The 21,935-nt window shown below is 36.7% G+C and overlaps 1 protein-coding gene across 7 annotated transcripts in view; it reads right to left on the minus strand.

Moving 5' to 3' along the window:
• DLC1 (DLC1 Rho GTPase activating protein) overlaps nt 1–21,935 on the minus strand; it is a 246,968-nt gene that overhangs the window by 136,699 nt on the left and 88,334 nt on the right. For all 7 annotated transcript variants that reach the window (XM_063401997.1, XM_063402000.1, XM_063401999.1 and 4 more), the window contains one exon: nt 9,693–9,726. In XM_063401997.1, coding sequence (XP_063258067.1) covers nt 9,693–9,726 — 34 coding nt within the window. The remainder of the gene's footprint in view (nt 1–9,692; nt 9,727–21,935) is intronic.

Consider the following 21,935-nt stretch of genomic DNA (forward strand, 5'->3'; position numbering starts at 1 on the left):
TGTACCTTATTAAATAGTGTCTTTGCCAGAAATCTAAATCTGATACAGAAAATAACCCACAAACAACCAACCACACAAAAACCAAACAACAATAACTAAACCAAACCAAACCACAACAACAACAACACAACAAAAAAAACACCACCAACAAAAAGAGTTGTTCACTATTAGGCCCATATTGTAATACTGGCACTGGGGAACTTTCAAACACTGTATGCTGGCCAGAGATTCACTGATTCTGCTATTTTTTACTGTACTTCATGTTTTGTCCTCTTTTTGGCTTGCTGATTGTAGGAGGATAGCTTGTATCATAAGGTAGAGCTATCCACACCTGGGCCTCAAACTAGGCCTCAGACCAGGCCTCAGGCCTGGTCTAGCAGGCCTCAGTACGTTCAGCATACGTACTGAGAGATAAACTTATCTACTACTGGGAATGTCTTAAAGTAGTAGTGTCACTAACATAGAACAGTTACTGGGAAGACACAGTGGCTACCTTAAACTGCAATAGCTTACATATTTCTGTATTCTCACTGCCTATCAGAATGCACCTGTTCTTGTAAACTATTCCGTCTGTATTTAACCCACCATCTCACAGAATAAAGCGAATTACGTGCTTAGAACCATATTGGTGTGGACGCACGTTATTCTAGTCCCCAGTCTTTCCAGGGTTCTCGTCAGTGGCGCCCGAACAGGGACAGAGCCCTAGATTTTAATGAAATATAAAGCTTCGATGCTGTGTGATTATTTAGCTTAAATGCTGCGGATTATTTAGCTTCAATGCTGTCAATTAATTAGCTTAAATGCTGGAAGACCTCGCTTGATTTGGGACATGTGTGTGTCGCTTGCGACCTACAGTCCAGAATTTCCGAGGCAGGCTGGGGAGCGTCTGTCGATTGGATTGATCAGAAAAGGCGACAGTACCACCTACTGTCAGCAGAGAGAAGGTAAGAGCGGCAGACGCAGAGGGATTCAATTATGGACCGGTACCTTTTGGCTGCCATGCAGCTTGTAGCGTCCATTGTCTCGAAAAGAGGCGAAAATATCAAAGACTCTGATAGAAATCAGGTAACCCTATGGGTTCGGGAAGAAGGAAAGCGAAAGCGGCCAGCATTTCTTTGCAGAGAAGCAGGACAGAAAGAGAAAGGCAGATTGCTATGGGACGTTGTAGTTTTACCCGGAAAAAGAGCAAAGAGACATTCAGAGTTAAGCGTAATTTGGGAAAAAGCAATAAATACCTTGCGAACATTCGCAGAAAAGAGCAAAACCGTAATTTTAGCCAGAGAAAAACAGATTCCCTGTCCCTCTGCTTCCCTTTCCAAGATAAAAGAACAACAGGAAAAATCTAAGGTAGCCAGACGCTTCAGTGGAGATTCCATGCATTCCACGCATTCCGAGAGTGAGAATGCAGCTCCGCTTTGCCCCTCCCTTTGTTCGTCTCTGGCAGGGAGAAGGCAAGAAATGCTCCCTGCACCTCTCGGGCCGAATGAAAACAAACAAGAAGTAGCCCAGCTGCCAGACCCGGGAGGCGGTGCGAAAGATGAGAAGGCAGGAGGGGCCGAAAGCGGAACAAGGAGGGCACAAGTGATGCAGCAAGGAGGCAGATCTCAGGGCAGCAGCAGCAGCGGAGCGACCGGCAGTGTTCCTGGCTGAGTCGTGTTTTTTTTTTTTTTTTTTTTTTTCTCTGTCCCGCTCAAAAATATAATAAACAAGATGTCTACTAATGAGAATGCCAGCACACCGTCAGCTCAATTAGAAGCTCCTATGCCCCTGCAGTCTGCCAATCAACTGCACTAGCCGACGGACTGGGCTCTGAAATCTTCTTACCCCCCCCCTTCGCTGAGTGCAGAGGCATGTCAGTGTCGTCTTTGAAGATAAGCAAGCATCGTAACTCAACCCTGTGTCGTGCTATTACCCAGGAAGCTTTCAAGATTGTTAAACAGAGACAGTGAAAACATGCAACAAGTAGACATTGCAAGAAAAACACCAGAAAAAGAAGGGAAAATAGTCATCTGTTCCTCTGTTGTGAAAAAATCCATCGCTGTGTGAGAAATGCAACATGAAAAAGAAAGATATATCCTATCATGAAAAAGATAAAGCAAAAAATGAAATAGAAATGAGTTCTTAGCTAGAGTTATTAACTCTGTGTAAGGATGAGTTGTTTCTACATTTTGATGTTGTTAAAATTAATTTTTGTGTGAATTAATTTGAGTTTGAGTTAATTATTGTTAAACATATAATTTTAAAGCTTGTTTTTAGGATTTAGGCCCTGATAAGTTTAAGTTAAGTTTAAGTCTATATTTAAATGTTAAGGAGTTTAATTAGTAATAAATTTTCAGTGAGTTACCACACATATAGAGTTTATAAGGTTGATGAAGGTTGTAGATTGTTGTTGAGACTTACTTATGTTAGATTTAAGAGTTAGTTGATTTAAAGAGTGTTTTATAATTTGTAAAAGGTATAGTTGTTTAAGTTGTAAAGTTTAGAACCAAAAAAAAAAAAAAAAAAAAAAAGAGAAAAAGGAAACTAGATTTAAAATTACATGAAAATAGTTATTAGTGCCATGCTAGCTGCATTTGAGTAAGTGGTGCTGAGAGGGCTCTAGCTGACATCTCCAGCTGGAGTGGTCCCCTGCTTCACTGCTAGGTACTCTAGTAGTTGTTTTTGAGAATGATTCTCAGAGCTGAACAAAGTCTCATCTCAGAACTCTCAGCGTTGTTGTCCTGCCTAGAGAGGTGGGTGCAGCTGGCTGAAGCCAGCCTCTGGCACATCTGTTTAGGCAGAGAGGCTGTGCTACTGCTCTTGAATTTGGTCTTCTGTGCTAGGGAGAGAGATGAGAGAAAGCTGTCTTGCACATTAGCTTTTAGTGCTTTGTCACTCCTGAGGCTGGGGAGTGAATGGCCTGAGAGAATCTGTTTTTATGACCCCTCCTTGGCGGGTTAAGGCGGTGACCAGCAGGTCATTTTTCAGGGAGTTTGTGCTGGCTTAGTCCCAGGCGAGCATGTCCTGTGCTGCAGCGATGGGGACGCACAGTAGTGTGCCTCAGGGGATGAGTTTCAGAGCCTGAGGACTGTGGTAGTATGTTTTGTTCAGTGATAGCACTAGTGAGAGAGCTGAGAGCCGTGATGTCCCCATGCCTGACAGAATGGGACAAGGGTAAGGGACTTTAGCCAGTGAGACTTTTCAGTCAGTGTGAATTTTGAGAAGATCAAGATAAGTTATAATAGAGGTAATTTGAATTCAGAGCCATGACGGCCCAGCCTTCTGCTGAGCAAAGTCATGTGGCACAAATTCTCTCAAGCTGAGTGACCTTCTCCCAGGTTCTCCAAATAGCAAATCTTCCCAGCTTCGACCACAGCCAATGAGTTGAGAATAATGTTTCCTAAAACAGCTAAGTAATCTACAAGCTGAAATTGTACTTGTAAAGTCCATGTTTGTCGTTTGTCAGCCACATAAGAGCGTTTGGAAACATGATTCACAGCATTTTGAACTACCTGACATTCAAGAGGCAGTTGAGAGAGCCAGCAATCTTCCTGGGCAGGAGGATGCCAGGGCAGCAGAAATTCACTGATAATCCTGCCAGCAGTAGCAGTAGAGCCAAGAATTCTTTGAGGAAGGTCTTAGGGCAATGAGTAAATGAACAGTTTTGCCCAGTGAAAACAAGTTTAATGTTATAACTGTGCTTAGAACCAAAAAAAAAAAAAAAAAAAAAAAAAAAAAAAGCGAGAAAGAAAGAAGAAACAGGTTTAACTGAAATGATAATAACAGAACATTGATAAAGAAGGTTTAAAATGATGCAAATTGTTAGATCCTTGATTGTATTGTTAGTTGTGAGGTGTCTTAGTGTATGAGAGTTGTAAAAGATAAGAGTTTTAAAATATAATTCGATGACATGTTAAGTATATAAATTGGTAGCATTAGTAAGTTGATGTTCAAGTTTTTATGTTGTGTTATTTGTCTATAGAGTTTTCTAACAAGTACTTGTCATTTTAAATGATTCTATTTATCTTTTTAGCCATCTAAATATTTCATGAATGTTGTTAACAGATATGGTTGTATTATTAGGTGCAAGTCAGAATTTTTTCTTAAGTGTCATGTTAAGTATATAGTTTGTCTCTTTTGTAATCAATCTTGTATGTTTTATGCAATGTTTTAGCATGTCCTTTTGAAGCTTCATTTGATTCTTTTAACTGTGTTACACATTTCGATTGAAATAAGATTTTAGGCTTGTTTTAGTACCTCTTGTGTGAGTCAAGACATTGCATTTCAGTTTGTTAAATCCTTAAGTGTTTTTCAGAAGGTCTTGGGGAGAGATACCTGAAGCATCACTGATGATTTTTCCATCAGCTGCTGATCCTGTGATTGCTCCAATTGGTACTCAACTGTCTTCAAGAAGAGTTCCAGAAAAGACGAGTTCCCGAGTAATCGGAACAATCTTTTATCTTAGCTTTTAAATGTCTCTTTTATGTAATGATATTATGACAGTTTGTTGTATTTTAAGCATTTTATGTTTATTGTTGTTAGAAATTGTCTTTAAAAGATATGCTAAAAACATCACTCCATTTTAGAGTTTGAGTTCTGGCCAAACTCTAACTCTAACTTGGACAGATAGTGTTTGTTAATGAAGCCCAGAGGTTTCTGCTCCAAAAAATAATATGCAAGTTATCTTAACTTGACAATTTGATCCGATCAGAATGACAGCTGAATCAGCTTGGAGTGAAGATTGTCATCTTTACCCGGGAGGAGATGTCAAGGTTCACTAAAGAAAAGCGTTTCAGCAGTTTGCAGTCTCTGGGGTGATAGCAGAAATAGTTTGATAATCGCTTATCACTTTCATTAGTAAGCAAAATTCCTATTCTATTTCCTTGTCTCTGAGAATGCCAATTCGCATACCAGGTCTGTTTTAGTTTCTTTTCTGCAAACTGTAGACTCGATTAGATACTAACAAAAGCTGAACCAGATGAGAATACAGCAACACAGATGCAGCATTGCAGCTGCGTTGACAGAAGTAACCCTAGCTGCCCAGTGACAGCAGAGAAGTCTTCAGCTGTGAAACACCATCAGGCAACGCAGAAGAAGAGGAGACAGCAGATGATTTGAAACTTTAACTTAGAACCTGCGTATGAATGAAGAGCAAAGACTGAATATAGTGTGCTCTCATCGTTTTACTTTTAGCAGCTAAGATCTTTAGGTTTTTCTTGGGTAACTCAAGTAGTGCTTTGCTCATAACAGTATATGTAAAAGCAGCCAACCGTGTCACAGACCCAGTTTAGATAGCTCTAAAGAAAAAAGGGGGGATGTGTAGGAGGATAGCTTGTATCATAAGGTAGAGCTATCCACACCTGGGCCTCAAACTAGGCCTCAGACCAGGCCTCAGGCCTGGTCTAGCAGGCCTCAGTACGTTCAGTATACGTACTGAGAGATAAACTTATCTACTACTGGGAATGTCTTAAAGTAGTAGTGTCACTAACATAGAACAGTTACTGGGAAGACACAGTGGCTACCTTAAACTGCAATAGCTTACATATTTCTGTATTCTCACTGCCTATCAGAATGCACCTGTTCTTGTAAACTATTCCGTCTGTATTTAACCCACCATCTCACAGAATAAAGCGAATTACGTGCTTAGAACCATATTGGTGTGGACGCACGTTATTCTAGTCCCCAGTCTTTCCAAGGTTCTCGTCAGCTGATAATCAAAATACAGATAAGAAATGGGCTACCAGATCTCTTCTCCTACACATCACGGTCTGACACTTATTTGTGCTGAAGTAGATCTCTCTAACCTACTAGTTAGAGAGAATACTGAGATTTACCCAGAGGCTGTGCACTTTTCCCACAGAATATTTTTAAAGCATAAGAGAATATTTTGATAGTCATGAAAACTCAAAAGCATGTTCAATTGCTATTCTCACTTAAAAGAACTTTTTTTCCTTTTAGAGCAACAACTATTCTAAATGTACACTCAGCAAAAAACAACCATGGGGCAGTTGTTCTATGCATGGGAAAAGTGTATTTATTATAATGCTGAACATCATGGACCAATGATGTTAATATTTGTTTAGATGTTAGAATTTGTTTAGGGCTAGACTAAACCTTCTTCCTTGTTTATTGGTAGCACATAGTTCCATCACCTCAAGAGAAATAAGCTGTACTAGTCTGTGACCAGATGTAGATATTTGCTCTTCCTCTCCCACTGGCTCTCTTGTAGCAATGCTTCTGAGTTACAGAGTTCACTATTCCCTACAAATATTTGAGGATAAATTGGGAAAGCATGAAGAAGGTACACAAAGAGTCTTACACAATAATTCTAATATTGGTTTAAAGTAATTTCACCTTTGTTTTGGGAGCACTGCTCCAGAAACACAAGTTAGCCCTGAACTAGGAAGCTCACAGTGGATTCATTGTACTGAATATTGATATCTGTGTCAGGACCAACCTTGAGTCTGTAGTTAGTGGCAAGTTAACCAATACCATTTGTGAAGTCTCATATGTGATTCACATCACTAAAACAGATGATGATATATAGCTATCAGAACCAAAGGTTCAGAAGTTGATTATTTTTAGACTATAAATGGAGTCAGCACTACAAACCCTGACACAGACACCTCCGTTATTGACAGGTGTGCTAAATTTTCCAGACTTCAAATTTCTTCATAGTTTTTGGACAGAATTTGAGAATATAAATCACAACAGTCAGCAAGGTAAGTAAAGGAATACAAATATATAATTTACTCAAAAGAAAAACAGATGAGTCTGAAAAAACAGTGGTTTTAATCTGGTTTCTGGCTTGCATTCTTAATGTAGGTGCCAACATTACTAGTCCTGAGTCATCTCTTGGCTTGAGTCACCATTTTCTCTGACTGTGCATACTGCTTGATCTTAACTTCTATCTCAAAATATTATTTTGAAACATTTATTTTTTCAACATTGCCAGAAATGTCAACAATATCGAGACTTCATAAAAATGCATTACTCAGAAATAGCTGATGCCATAGTACATCATTTGCATTGCCCTAATTCACACAAGTGGAAGTAATTGTGTACGTGTTTAGGCAGGACCAATGTTCTGCTCAATATACTGATAATTTATAGATTTTTGCCAAAGGCACTTTGCAATTGCATGCTTTACTGCACTTTCCACTATTAAAAAAAATTAAATTTGTTATGCAACTCTTGAGTCATTAATTGACAAAAGCAACAATGTTTTCAGATGTTTGGCTTTGCTCCAAATCTAAAAATGGCATGTGAGTGTTTTGGGTCTTTTTAATAAGTACTCCGTCTTATGGAGTTTGTGTTTGATGCCAAAATTTACTGTATGTTGGAAAATATATAAAATTGAAAAAAATATTTAATTTCAAGGATTAAAAAATTCTATAAACGTAATCAGTAATTTGCGAACTTCTAAGCCGTTTAGGCAGCTTAGTCCATTTAAGGATCTAAATGTTTGGTTGCCTATAGGAAATACATTTGAAGATATCAAGGTATCTGGAGTCTACAGAAGAGAAAGTCTTGTTAAAACAAGGTTTTATTTCTGTATATAAAAAATTTCTAAACTAGAAATTTTAGAATAACAGCCTTTCCAGTTTCTTGTATTTCTTTTTCAAGTCCCAGATGGAATCAAATAGTACTAAGTAGAAGTGAGGGACTTACAACAGAATGTTAGTTCAAATTCTCAAAATGAGGAAAGGTGTTTCACTAGAAATTTTGAGTACATTTCAATCCAGTTGAAATACAATGCCATTCAGTCTCTTTACCTATGATGTTACTAGCTTTGCCAACAATAAAATAAACAACTTCTTTTTGTTCTATAATATTTTGTGGTACATTTTAGTTTGCTTGTGATAATACAAACTAGAAAACTTTGATTGTTAGTATTTCCAAACAAATATCAAAATTAGTATTTCTTTTGTTCTCTTACTGCAGGCAAGCAAATATATTATTTTGAAGACTTTCACACCTTCGGTATGTCTTTGTCATTCGTGACTATGGGTAATATCAGTCTGGTGAAGTGAAAGCAACAATGATGAAACACTGGCAAGTTACCTTGCAAAGCATAGGATCTGACTGTCTGAATCAAGATCAAATTGAACTTAACTAAAATAACACTTATTGCACCTAGAACTAAGTGATTAGGGCTGATCTTAATAATCATCTCCCTCATGCATTCTTAATATAGCAAAACAACCCATCATAACCTCAGGAACTCGTGAGCTGCAGAGCCAAATGAAAGACAAAACTGATTAAAAGCAAACCATATATTCAATCTCAGTCTCACTTTTGCTCATGTGCATGAAAATGTCAGCAAACTGACTTCCTGTGACATGAAGTTACACTTAGTATTTGTAATATTAAATATAATACTGTCCACAGAAAAACATAGCACAGAAGTCTGACCAGAAAGACAGAAAAGAGAGGAGAGAGAGGTTCATATGCATATGTACAGGTTATAAAGTTTATATAAAAATTAGATTAATTCTATATCATTACCAACACTGACACGATAGGTAGTTTTGACACCAAGAATTAAGCATAGATCTTTGAGTTTTATTTGACATTAGCTGCAAATGGTACAGCCTGTTATAAGCAATTTGCATGTTTTGACATAATTTAGGTGTGGCCAAATATGAACAACCTCAGAAAAAGAAACACCAAATCATGCTGCCTGTGGAATCTATAAAGAAAAATCTTATTAAATATGGGTCAGAGTTTGGGGATCATTTCTGAACTTCAACAGCTAAAGCAGCAACATCCTGAACAGACAACTCCTTAGCTTTTATGGTACTGACTGTTACTCTGGTTTTTTTTCTGAAACATTTTTCTAACCTGTTCCTCTCCTTTAATAAGAAAAGGAAAAGAAACAATCCAAACCAGGTAATGGAAGAAAACATCACCAATAAAAAACAGACATAAATCTGAATGCCAGGTGGCATTTCAATATTTTGAGGTATTTTTCAAGCTATATTCAAAGTACAGTAGCAAATTATCAATTAAAATAAAACACAAGCAACCAACAAAGATTCTTGAGTGTGATAGTGCTGAGTGGAGTGTTCCCTAGTGTTTGTCACAAGAGTACACCAATTTGACAGTGTCTAGCAGGCAATCAGTAATAGATTTCACATACCAGCACCAAAGCACATATAGTGTTCGGAAGACACATATATAACAGAAGAGAACAGAAAAAAGAATTTTTCAATATTCTAGAAATACTTAGCCAAAACAAATGTTATTATCTCCAGTGAAATACTCCAGGTAACTGAAATTTCTTGCCATATTTAAAGATAGACAGTAAAGTTTACACCAAGTCAAAAGTCAAATTCCACTGACTTGAGAAAACCCATTTGCATCCATGTTTGCTAATTGAGACATTTAATAAATCATAATACACGTTAACATAAAGCAAGTGAGTAACTACAGAAATACTGATGTGTAAGGAGCAGCTGCAATTCAACTTCGTAGGACAGCTTCAAACATCTTTATTAATATGACACAGAAAACTGGACTGATTTTTAGAAAGAGAAATTACCCTGTTGAGGGAACAACAGATAGTCTTTACATAGACATTGGTCAGGTCTGTAATCCTATATGTTTGAAAGCCACAGCTGAAGCCTGTCTTTTATCACTTAGTTAGGTAACAGGGTATTCCAAAAACAAATACAACAAGGAAATGAGAAAATGAGTAAGTATTTACTCACCAGCCTTCTCCTTCTCTGAAATAACTGGCATAGCCTGAAAGAAGAAAAAAAATACTATTATAAAAAATATTAGGGACTATTTTGAGGATACCAGCAATATTAGGGAAACATTATGAAATCTTGGTAAATTTTGTGAGTGTCTAGAAGATCTGGAAAAAACTGAGGTCTTACCGTTTTAAGCACTCTGGAGAGAAACATACAGTTCCCATTTAAGTGTCTTATAAGCTATTGTGCAACTAATTGCCATTAGAAAGAACTAGGAGAGAAGGGAGGAGATGGAGTTAATGAGATATTCGTATGATTACATTTTGAAATAATCGTCCTCGAACACATGATCACAAAATTCCAGTGGGAAATTACTTAATAATTTTGAGGGAGGAAGGCAAAATCTGTATGGCTGAAGATTGAAGACTGAAATGCCAAACCTTTCTTCTGTAGGCTCAAATATGTGCTGTTGTATAATATACCAGTTCTTTACTTTTTATAAAAATTTTCAGAGACAAGTAATAGAATTGTTTTCATATCAGCTGTAATTGTTTCTGGACTTGGAAAATAGTATGACTTCTTTTTTTTTTCTTTGCAATGGATCCAAAATCTTTTTCATATTATGCTTTCCTTTCAGACTAATATAGAAGAACTTTCTTAGTGTATTTTCCCTAAAAAAAAGAGATTATAGATTGAATGAACAGCAAAGTGAAATTTATATGTCAAACATATAAAAAGAATTTTAAAATGTATATATGGGATACAGGCAAGAAAGGCTGGATGAGAAATCAGATTGGGCATGCAATGTATGCACAACTGCCACACTAGTTAAGGTATCAATTTTACCTGCTTTTCACTTATGTTAGTCTAGATTTTATTCATCAGATTTTCCTGCTGCAGACTGAAAGGAAAAGAAAAAGAAAATAAAAAGAAGAAGGGGAGAGATAAATAAAAAAAACAGTTTCGGAATTGCTATAGAATTTCTCAAAACAGACTGAGAATTTAATTTTATTTGATTTGTCCTTTTATATACAATAGTGTTTCATAGAATTTTCTGGATATAATTTCAACTAGAACATGTCTTATATGATATAAATTATTATATACCTTTAGTGATTCTTTCTGTTTCACCTGTACTCTGTCTGGTAAAATGTGTGTTGTTTGACTGTGACATTCAAAAGTATTATGCAATCAGATTAAAATTATTCAAACCAATAATAGCCTCTTGCTAGAAAACCATTTTTTTTTCCATTTTGCAAACCCGTATTTGTTGAAAAGAAGGACCAGTAGTGCAACAAAATCTGAGGAAACATGGACTGAGGAAAATTAACATAACAAAGAAACAACAAAATCACAGAGTGAATCAAGGTCTTAGTTTCAAAGAAAGAAAAAGTGTATCATGTATGAATTTTTATAAAAAGTTGATATAATTTTGAAAATGAGTATGTATTTTTCTTCTCCTTCCCAGACTTAAGTGTTTGCACTGGCTAAGATAAGTAAGAAAATAAGAAAGAAAAGCTCAGATTCACTATTTATATTTATATATTCACATTAGCCCAATAAAGAAATTTGTAAAGACAGAACTTTGTATAGAGAAGAAGGTGAGAAACAAGCAAATCGGGAAAAAAAAATACTTAATGGCACAAGAAAGAAAGAGAGAACCTTAGTATGAATCTGGTGGGAGGGTCTGGACAAAAGAAGGAAAGATGAGAACAGGTTAACATCACACTTTAATGTTGAGTTTTGTTAGCTAGAAAGGCTAGCTCTAAAAAAAGCTTAGGGAACACTGAGGTGGCTGAAGAGGTGGCAACCATAAGTGTCTGCACTCAAATTATAAGCTGTGTCATAGGAAAGGGTAACAGTTTGATGGGAACAGCCTCTGGAAGGTCTAAAATGCAGAGCCAAGATGAACAGCTCAGGGGAAGCAGTTACAGGTCTCCATGGGGAAATGATAATGATGAGTAGAGCAGATCATTTTCTGCTGGCTTTATGATAGATTTGAGTGGACTTTGGTTATGTTTATAATTGCACTGTGAGTTGCTGGAAGTGCCTGAATGAACTCTTCCTAAAAAGCTGTCATCATTCACTTCAACATGTAGATTTTTATTCCTATTGGCATATCAGATATTTTTAATAATGCCACTAGTCACATCAATTTATTTCCTGGAAATATACAATATTTCTAATTGATGATCATTAACACATGGTGATTTACAATGAAATATTTTAGTGAGTTTGTTAGATGGCAGTCTTAAAGGTTGCTTAGGGTTTAGTGGGTTTAACCCAGGTAAAAATCTGTAGCAGGAAATACATAAAATCATCCGGCCTCAGGGCAGATGTGTAAGTCACAAAATTTCTGCTTCTATGAAGTGGGTTGAAGAAGCATTTAAAGTTCCAGAAAATTGAAAGGTAGAGTGAGGTAGAGTGCTTTCAAATATCTGTTTTCTAAAGAGTGCAGTGCTTTTGAATTAAGAGATAAAATGAGCTAAAAGTTTCATCAGAACATTCTTTAGCAGCTCAAATGTTAAAAGAAAGAAGCCTAAATGGACATGGCATCCCTTGAAAATTTAAAATAAAGTAAACCACGAGTAAATGTTGTTGAACAAGATCTCAGACAGTCCTCCTATTGTTTAGTTTTTTGTTAATACAGCTACACATGCTGCTTACATGCTGCCCAGTGGGAAAACATGATTGTTACTTATGAGAAATGCTCTCATCTTCAGTGCAGTTTTGAATTCACTGGAGACCTTCCAATGAGTTCCATATGTTCCAAATGAATTGCATTCCCAGGAAGTGATTTAACATTTCTGGCAATAGAGCAATTAAACCGGATTTTCCTGCTTGACCAGATGGGTTCACTGTAACTTCACATTATTTCTTACTCTCCTCACAGAACTGAAGAACTGGACTGACATTTCTGCATGATCAGATCACATGTGTTTTAGAAAAAAGCAGACACATACCCTTCAAAGATTTCAACAAACATTTCCCAAAGTCAGGCTCCTCTCTGTTTCTAATAGTATGTGCTCTTAGCAGTACCAAGAAATAAAAGGAGACAAAAAAGGAGAGAAAAAAAGGAAAAACCTAGACCACTGCTGAAATATATTCAGCTTTTTCTTCCAAATTAGAGGATAGGATTTTTAAATTATGAAAATCTTATTTGAAATGTTATATGAAATATCTGTGGGCATCCTTGCTGTATTGTAACTATGTGAAAATATATTGTGTGTGCAAATACGACTGTAAAGTGTATGTAAAAAGCTATAGAATTACAGAATCATGGAACTGTTTGAGCCAGCAGGGACATTTAGAGGTCACCACCCTGCAATGAGCAGGGACATCTTGAACTAGATCAGGTTGCTCAGAGCACAGTCCAACCTGACCTTGAATGTTTCCAGGGATGGGGCATCTACCACCTCTCTGGGCAACCTGCTCCAGTATTTCACCATCTCATTCTAAAAAAATCCTTCCTTATTTGTAATTTAAAATAACCCTCTTTTCAATACCATTGCCCTGCCAAAAAGTGCGCCCTCATCTTTCTTATAAGACCCCTTAGGTACTTTAGGCCACAATGAGGCCTTCTCTTCTCCATGCTGAACAATCCTGGCCCTTCCTCAACCTTTCCTCACAGGAGAGGTACTCCAGCCCTCTCACCATCATCATGGCTCTAGTCTGGGCTCCAGCATGTCCATGTGCTTCCTGTGCTGGGGACCACAGAGCTGGACACAGTGCTCCAGGTGGGGTCTCACCTGGGGAAGAATGCCCTTCTTCACCCTGCTGCCCATGCTGCTTTGGATGCAGCTCCGGACACGGCTGGCTCATGTCCAGCCTCTCGTCCACCAGCATTCCCAAGTCCTTCTTGGCAGGACTGCTCTTGATCTGTCCAATTCCCAGCCTGTGTTCATGAACCCCATGAGTTTCATAAGGACCCAGTCATCAAGCTTGCCCAGGTCCCTCTGGATGGGATGCCATCCCTCAGGTGTATCAACAGCACCACTTGGCTTGGTGTTGTCTGCAGCCTTGCTGAGGGTGCACCTGATTCTACTGTCTGTGCTGTTGATGAGGACACTAAACCATGCTGGTTCCAATGTGAACCCCTGAGGGACACCACTGATCACTGATGTCCACCAGGACACTGACCACTACTCTCTGGATGCAACCATCCAACAAATTCCTTACCCATCAAACAGTACAACCATCAAATCCATCTATCTGCAATGTAGAGAGAAGGATACTGAGGGAACACACAAGTCCAAGGCTTTACAGAAGTCCAGATAAATGACATCTATAGCCCTGTCCCTGTTCACTGATGTAGTCATTCTATTGCAGAAGTCAGCTAGGTTGGTCAGGCAAAATTTGCCCTTGGGGAACCTGTGCTGAACATTTTGGACATTTCTCTTTAAAACTGCTGTTACCTTGAACATATAGATATTATTACCTAGTAATATTGGGTTAAATAGCCACATCCTTTGAGTTTTATTAGATGTTTGGTGGAAAAGATGTCTTCCAGCAAGAAAAAAATGGTGAAAATTCTAGTAAATCAAAACATAAAATAAAAATTTTGGACAAACTAAAAGTTTTTTTTGACAAAAGTAAAATTTTTTTCCGAGCCTTGAACAATATTTTATCGTGAAAAAAGAGTATTAAATAAGAGAAAAAAGCTCACAATTTCATAGAGAAACCATTCATTTTTACCATCAGCAGTTCTTTGCTATGAAATCAGGCAAGAAAAAAATCCCTCCCCACACTCCAAATTAGATTCCTTCCATTATAGTGTCAGCATTGTCATATTTCATCTCTGATCTTGGATAAAAAATTGGAGCCACAGCTTTCCAGATTAGAAGCAGTGTAGTCGATAAATGTGTGCAGTGTCTTGGTGGTGAAAGCAAGAAGCACCACCTGCAAAGAAGACAGATCATTTTGGGGGGCAGTGGTGAGGGTATGCTGGGCTGCAAGACTGCCATTGTAAAAAGCTGAGGCACACCCAGTCTGACCTGAACACAGCGTGGCTTTCCCTTAGTTGTATGCAAAGCTGAGTTATTTGTATACTGACTCCAAACCTGCAGAGAATACCACAATGAATAAAATCAAACCAGCTTTTTGTTTTGGTTCCTTGCACTCACATAACATAAATAACTTTATCATGACTAACTGGTTTGCAAAGGGCTGCACTAAATGGCAGATATTTCTGTAAACTGGAAAGTTATTGCACAGGAGTATATAGTATACTATTTCTGAAATAACTATCCAGTTATATCTGGATATATAGTTTATTGTTGTATTATCTCATAAACACATTAGAATGTCTCTATATTTCAATATTACAGAAAAGATATAGCATCTCTATTCAAAAGTTAATAAATCCACATTTATTTATATTTTTTATTACAGGAGATAAAATGCATTTGGCATTATGCAAATCACATTTATTTACTGCCATCCAGCTGACAATGGATATTCTATGAAATCTTTCCATTGTAAAGGTCTGTCAGCTATTCAGCTTTTTTCAGGTATTTGAATAGAAATATTGGGAAATTTCCTTGTTATTGATTCAATAAATCTTGATTTTTAAGGATTTCTCTATAATTTTGAATAAGGAGTGTCCAAGGTGAAGGGAAAACTCCAGCACAAAGATTAACATATGGGGATTTGACTATAAGGAGAAAATACAGCCTTCACAAGTGACACACAGTTGCTGACCCCAAGATATTATAAATACCTTACCCTACTTTTGGAATAATTTTTATTATTAAATTAAATTATTATTCCTGGAATTAAAAATCATAGTCTAAATTCTAACCCTAGCAGATGCTTCTGTTATGAAAAATAGAGATAGTAAAAACAGTGGTTTTCACTGAAATAATTTGCTTCAAGGCCATATCCACTTTCTAATCTATACAACTAGAAGCTTTATATTGCAATAGAAACAGAAAAGAGATCAACCTCCAAAGACAACAATCATAGAAAATTTTATATTTATGTTTTATAGTGGATCTTTTTTAAGACCAGAAACAACTACGTAGATTGAAATATATCTCTGCAGTCTTCTTTCTACTCAACTGATCAAAACAAAAATCTAAACTCCTCTAAACATGGATGATGTACTGAGCTCCTAACAGGAAAGAAAGGAGGTAACATCAACACAATGTACAATTATCAAGGATGGATAATGAACCAAATGATAGAGAACTCTATTCCAGTAAACAAGAAGTATTTGTACCTGAAAATTGAGGTAAAAAATGCTCAGACAAAGAATAAATTTTAAGTATTATTCAGTTTATCATCAAACAGTGTTTGTATGTTTTGTATAATCTGGAGTCCTTAAATAGACTTTTAATTTATTTTAATTTTATTTTATTTAGAAGGTATGTGCCAATTTTCTTAATTTGGATAAGTAGTTAATTAAAAATTAAGCAGGCTATTTTACAAAAGAAAAGAATCCATAATCATTCAAATGGTTTGGAATTCTGGAATGGTAAATTCTGATCTTTTGAAAGCAAAGCCTTTCATGCTAATGAATCAGATTAAGAGAGTAAGCCCATAGAAAACCCTTGCAAAAATTCTAATTAATTTAAAGAGCCATTATATGTTAGTATTTTCATGAACAGAAATCATAGCAATAATATAGAAAAACCCCAATAAGGATTAGTTTATCTTTCAGACTTATTTACAAAACATTTTTTTAAACCAGCAGTTTTTAAAACTAAGTTTTCAGTTACCCACAATTTTTTTCTTTTTCCGTCAGGATAAGGAAAGAGAAAAAATAAAACCATCAACTTTCAGGACAGACTAGCTTTAAAAGGGGAATTCAGCAAGTTCTTTCTTTGTGGTCTTTAATTTTACTGAAGAGCAGAGCGGAAGGCAATTAAAATCCACCCAATAATAAAGCTGCATCAATTATCTAATTTTTAAAAAGAAATTAATGTCACATTCAGATGTGTCTGGCTAAGGTTATGACAACACTATGAATTTAATTCTAGTGGAAGTACAAAGCTGGAGGATGACACATGCTTGCCTGCATGTGTCATCCTCCAGTCTGTTGCATGCCTCTCTACACTTCGTTTTCTGCCTAGATATTTCTGTTCGCTTGAGCCTCTTTATGCCACTCAGGTCACGCACAGAGACCTCCTTTACTTAGTGCTGGATGGTTGGCAGTTCTTCCATGAGGCAATTGCCAAGAGCCTTCATTTGGGGTGGTCTGATAATTTCCTCTGTCTCATCACTCAGCTGGCAGAGTGTGACTCTTCTCAGAATGGAAGCACGAAACAAAGATGTAGGATAACTGCCCTGTGCTCTGTGTGGTGTTATCACAGACTTCCCATGGATCAGGATAAGCTCCCAATGCTCTGAAATCTGTCAGGACCACATGAAGCTGTTTCATTTGACAGATGAGACAAAAGCCTGTCTCCAGCTTGTCCAGAGAATTGAAGAGAGTTTGGCCATAATGAAGAATTAATTTCTTTCTTTATAGGGATACTAAAGACTTCACAGCAGCATCTGGGGGTTCTGAAATACCCCAAGAGTTACTGTCACACATTTTGCAAGAAAAATTTTTTTTACAAATTAGCAATTGCTAGACCTCAGCTTCTTTATATATAAGGACTCAATTTGAAATAAAAGCAAAGGTTTAATTTATGTTTATATCTCCCAGGAGTTCATGAAATAAGAATCTGATTTCTGCTTAAACTGCCCTCATCTTTCTGGGATGGACATACAGTACCTGAAAATGGGATCAGTTAAATTTTAATTCAGTGTTAAGGAATTGGTAACAACAAAAATCTGCACTTCCTTCCATTCCCCCAAACATATGTATCTCTTCCCTAAAAAAACATAACTTGAATGTTAACACCAAAGCTGAGATGTGACACACTCTGTCTAGAACTGGAGCAGCCCCAAGAGTGCTCATGCTTTTCATCAATCACCAGTTGTTCTATTAAGATTCATTTACACAGAGAGCTTTTTCCCAAGCTCACAAGTAACTTCTTTTTTGGCTAATATTTATCTTATAAAACCTTTTACAATAACAAACATATCAATAAACCCCACAACACTGGCAAAACTGAACAATTTGGGAACCAGAAGGCATGCAGCTCTATGAGGCAACAGTAAAAGATAATTAGAGTCTCATGTTTCACACTAGTTTCAACATCATGTAATGTCTACAAATATGATTTTGCCTTAAAGCCCCGGAGCCTGAGGAATGCTTCTATGTGGCTGACATGAATCCCAGGTGATTTCAGGTTCTACTCATCCCCTTATACATAATACAACCTTAGAACTTGTTTCACGTAAACAAAAAATTTGTAGTATCATGTGGTAATAGAAACTAAAATCTGTTACACTATAAGTCTAAGTTACACATCAATTGTGAGCACCTACTTGCAGAATAAAATGGAATTTAAACCCAGCAAAATTCTACCATTCCTGTCTTTCTTTAGCCACCTCAAAGAAAACAAAGGAGTCCTTTGCCCTTCATCCTAAGAAAAGCAAGTCACTCTTATTAATTTTGGAGGGTGCAGATATGAAAATGAGGAAGCTCACCCTGTGGCTGCAAGTGCCAGAATCTATCATAACACCAATGCTGCACCTTCATGATCTAATTGGAAAAAGCTTAGCTGCAGAGATCATTAGCTATGTAAGTGAGCAATCTGACTTTAATGATCATTCTGGTACTCAGCCCAAATCCAGTGGTTGATTGCTACCTACATTTTTGTATTCCACTGATGTTTTTCTCCTGGATTCAGATATCACTGAGGTTAGTGGCCATAACTCTGCAAGAGTTTCTGGAACATAATGTATGAAGGGTGGGTATTTATGATGGTCAAAGTGACCTCACTGTGTTCAGCTTTATGTTCTGCAAAAGAAAATCAGTTCTGGAGCACTGCAGCACCTGACACCTCCTGGGACAGCAGCAACTATTGAGATTTACTGAAACTGATCCTGTGTGAGTTTGCGCTCTTGAATCTCTGCAGATAATCCCAGCTGCAGAGCCTCTTCCCATTTTTAGCTACAGCAGGCTATTACAACTGTTTGGAGTTCTCTAACTAACTAAATAAAAAAGCAAACCCCAAGAAGCTAGTTTTTAAGACATGGTATGTATGTTTTGGAATGAGTATTGATGCTTACAGTCTCATGGGTATTTAGTTACTGTGATATTACTTCTGTTAGACTAGCTGGGAAAAGATCTAAAGCAAATCCTCCAGGAGGTTCTTGATCTTTATTTCAGGCATAAAAGAATTAATTCCTAAAAGATTTACATTTCTTCTATGATGATGAAACCTTTACTTTCTGCAGAGTCTCACAGTTCTTTGCTCAGAAAGCTGCACATTCACAAAAAAGTGATGCTAATCATGGGATGAGAGAAACAGGAGAGGAGGAGCATGACTGAGAATCAGGTTTGAGAGCATCAAGGGGGTGTTTGAGGAAAAAAATCACATCTAACTTTGCAAGGTAGCAGGGCTGAGCATAAGAGACTAAGTGTCAAACAAATGTGTTTCAGTAAGTTATCACCAACCCTGATAAATGTGGTAATTATCGTATTTGTTTTTGGTTTACTATAAGATAGAGAAACATAGATTAACATAAACCATGCTATTTTCTTTTATAGTGAGAAGAAAAATGACAAGCACTAGAAACACACAAGATGACAGTGGTTTTGTCTTGGGCAGGATGTGGAGGTAAAAAGGAGGGGAATAAAAATTCAAATATGCTACCCGGACCTCATTTGCTTATTTGTCCATATTTTTGAAATCTCAGCTTGTTCATGCTTCATGAACATGCACATGTAACAAGCATGAGCTTAAAAAATAACCAAACACCAATACTGTGACCTTACTAAATCAGTATATTTCTAGGTCATTCCAGAGAAAAAGAGATTAAATGAAATGAGTTCTTTTGCTCTTGCATACCTAGTCCATTAACCTTTAAACATTTGTCAAGGTTTTGGGTGACAGAGTCAGTAAATCAAAACCACAGGTTTTGGGTGAAAAGTAGAAAATTGGCATTTAGGTTCATTCAAAAATTTCTGTTTCTTTCAATATAGTTAAGTTCCAAAAAATGATCTTTGAAAAGCTATTACTTGTATGAAAACAACCCAAAGACAGAAAAAAAGAAACAAAATCATGTAACAAGCAAACATGAGAACTTTCTTTTTCTGAAAAGAAAGGTGAGTTTTGACTTCAAAAAGGGAATGTGGAAAGGATGCAAAATAGTTTTTTAATCCAGATATAAAAATGAAAGCTCTTAAAAATACCCCAAGCCCTTGAAAAAACTTCTTTGGAAAGCAAAAAATTCGTCAGCACAACTGTTGTATGCTGAAAACCTAATTCTCTTTCCTTTCTTTGAGGAAAAAAAACTCAAAAAAACCCCAACAAACCAACAATTATAGTCATTTCTATTTTAATATCTAAACTCTTGTCAAACCGAGTATCAAATTTCCTCTGCTCAAAGCCCCCAATACCTGATTCTTCTGGTACAGTTAATAAATCAGAGAAATATATGTTTCTTCTGCCGTATAATTTCCTCAGCTGGAAGTACTACTGTGAGATCACTGCTCCAGGTCTGTGATATGATCAACTCCTGTTACATGTCTTCAGGGTCTTTTAACACCTTGTTAAACTGAGTAATGTCTGAACCAACACTTCCTAGTACACACCGACATGGGAAGACACCAGCACAGACAACACACACGTTATACTTCTTCCATCTCTGCATTTTATTCTCAGGTACCAAGCTGGGATCTCTGATGCCATAAAAATGCAGAAACCAAGAGAAATACATCTGTGAAGTTTTGCTCATGCTGCTGACATGCTTTAAAAACCTGGGAGGAGGGAGGAGTTTTGGAACTGACTGCAGGGGATTCTGGGTTCCATTCCACACCTTAATAATCAGCTATACGTGCTGCAGGTTAAAGTTAGGATGAGCTTACCTCATGGGTAAGATGGCAGAGTAGCTATTCCTTTTCTTGGAGCAAGACTACTGGGGATAGTCGTGGTCTGCTATTAACACATTAATAGTAGTCTGACAACCTTTTTTACCACTTACAAATCTTTCAAACATCTCATTTTTCCTCATCCTTAAAATGCAAATAATAATGCTTTACCATTAAAAGAAATGTTTGGGGGCTTTCAAGTGCCTAAAAAAACAGTTCTGGAAATATTCTGATTGTTGTGATAGACTTTTCTATGCCTCAAGCATAAAATGTAGTATTTTGCAAGATTAACACATTTAAAAAGTTAATTAATCTTATTTTTGAACATATACACTTTTTTCTTACAATTATTAAGCTTTCCTATTCTAAATGATCTAGTGTGCTTTGTATTTCTGTAGCTTGCATTCTGATATCAAAATGTTTTGAAGTTCTATATTTTAGTTCAGTTGTTTATAAGATTTTGCCTGTTAGAATCAGTGAGAGTTAGTGGACACAGCTTCATATATCACTGTGATGTAAAAAAATGAAACTGCAATTTTAATCTTATTTAACAGGTGTAATAATATTGTATTTATAGAATGGCCATCTAGAGCTGGTGAAGGATATTCTTTGTCTGAAAAATCCTTATTTTATAAATTTTTATATGGGGCACTTAAAAGTTGGAGATGATTCAATACTGCCACTCATTTATCTAACATAAATTCCAAACATTTTTGTTTTCTGTACATGATACATTTTTAATTCATGGGAAAAACGAAATTGTTACTGATACAGAGCACAATACAGAACTGTAGTAAGTGAAGCCTCAAGCTGAGGCAATCTGGCTCATAATCCTCTTGTCTGTGTTGTGTCCATTTCCTTTTTAAACACAGTTCTGTGTAGGCATATATGGAAGCATATGCATAGGCATAAAAGGAAATAAAAATCTACTCTTAAAATGCAGGATTTCCATCAAAACTTTTACTAGTTGCTACATTTACTATGAAAAGAGCCCTTTTAAACTCCTTCTTTTCCAGAAGTTCTAAAATTGTTCTTCTTTCCAGATTGCTTTATTTATTTTGCTCTGAATTTTATTTTTGGTTTCTGAGCAAGGAGGTATCTCATCAATGTCTGTGTTCCCACGCTATTCCCATGAAAACCTCACTCAGGCTTGCAGACAGATGCACTGCAGATCCTGAGAGTACTAAGAGGGTCCAATTCTGTGAAGTGCTGAGCATTTCCTGTACTTCCCCAGGATCATGCCTTACTAGCACAGTTTCTTCCTGAATTGTTCCAACTTTCCCAAACTTTGTGTGGCATATTACAAAAATATATTGTTTCTAAGCTTT

The sequence above is a fragment of the Prinia subflava genome, chromosome 7 (genome assembly GCF_021018805.1).
Source record: "Prinia subflava isolate CZ2003 ecotype Zambia chromosome 7, Cam_Psub_1.2, whole genome shotgun sequence".
In the NCBI taxonomy this organism is placed as follows: Eukaryota; Metazoa; Chordata; class Aves; order Passeriformes; family Cisticolidae; genus Prinia; species Prinia subflava.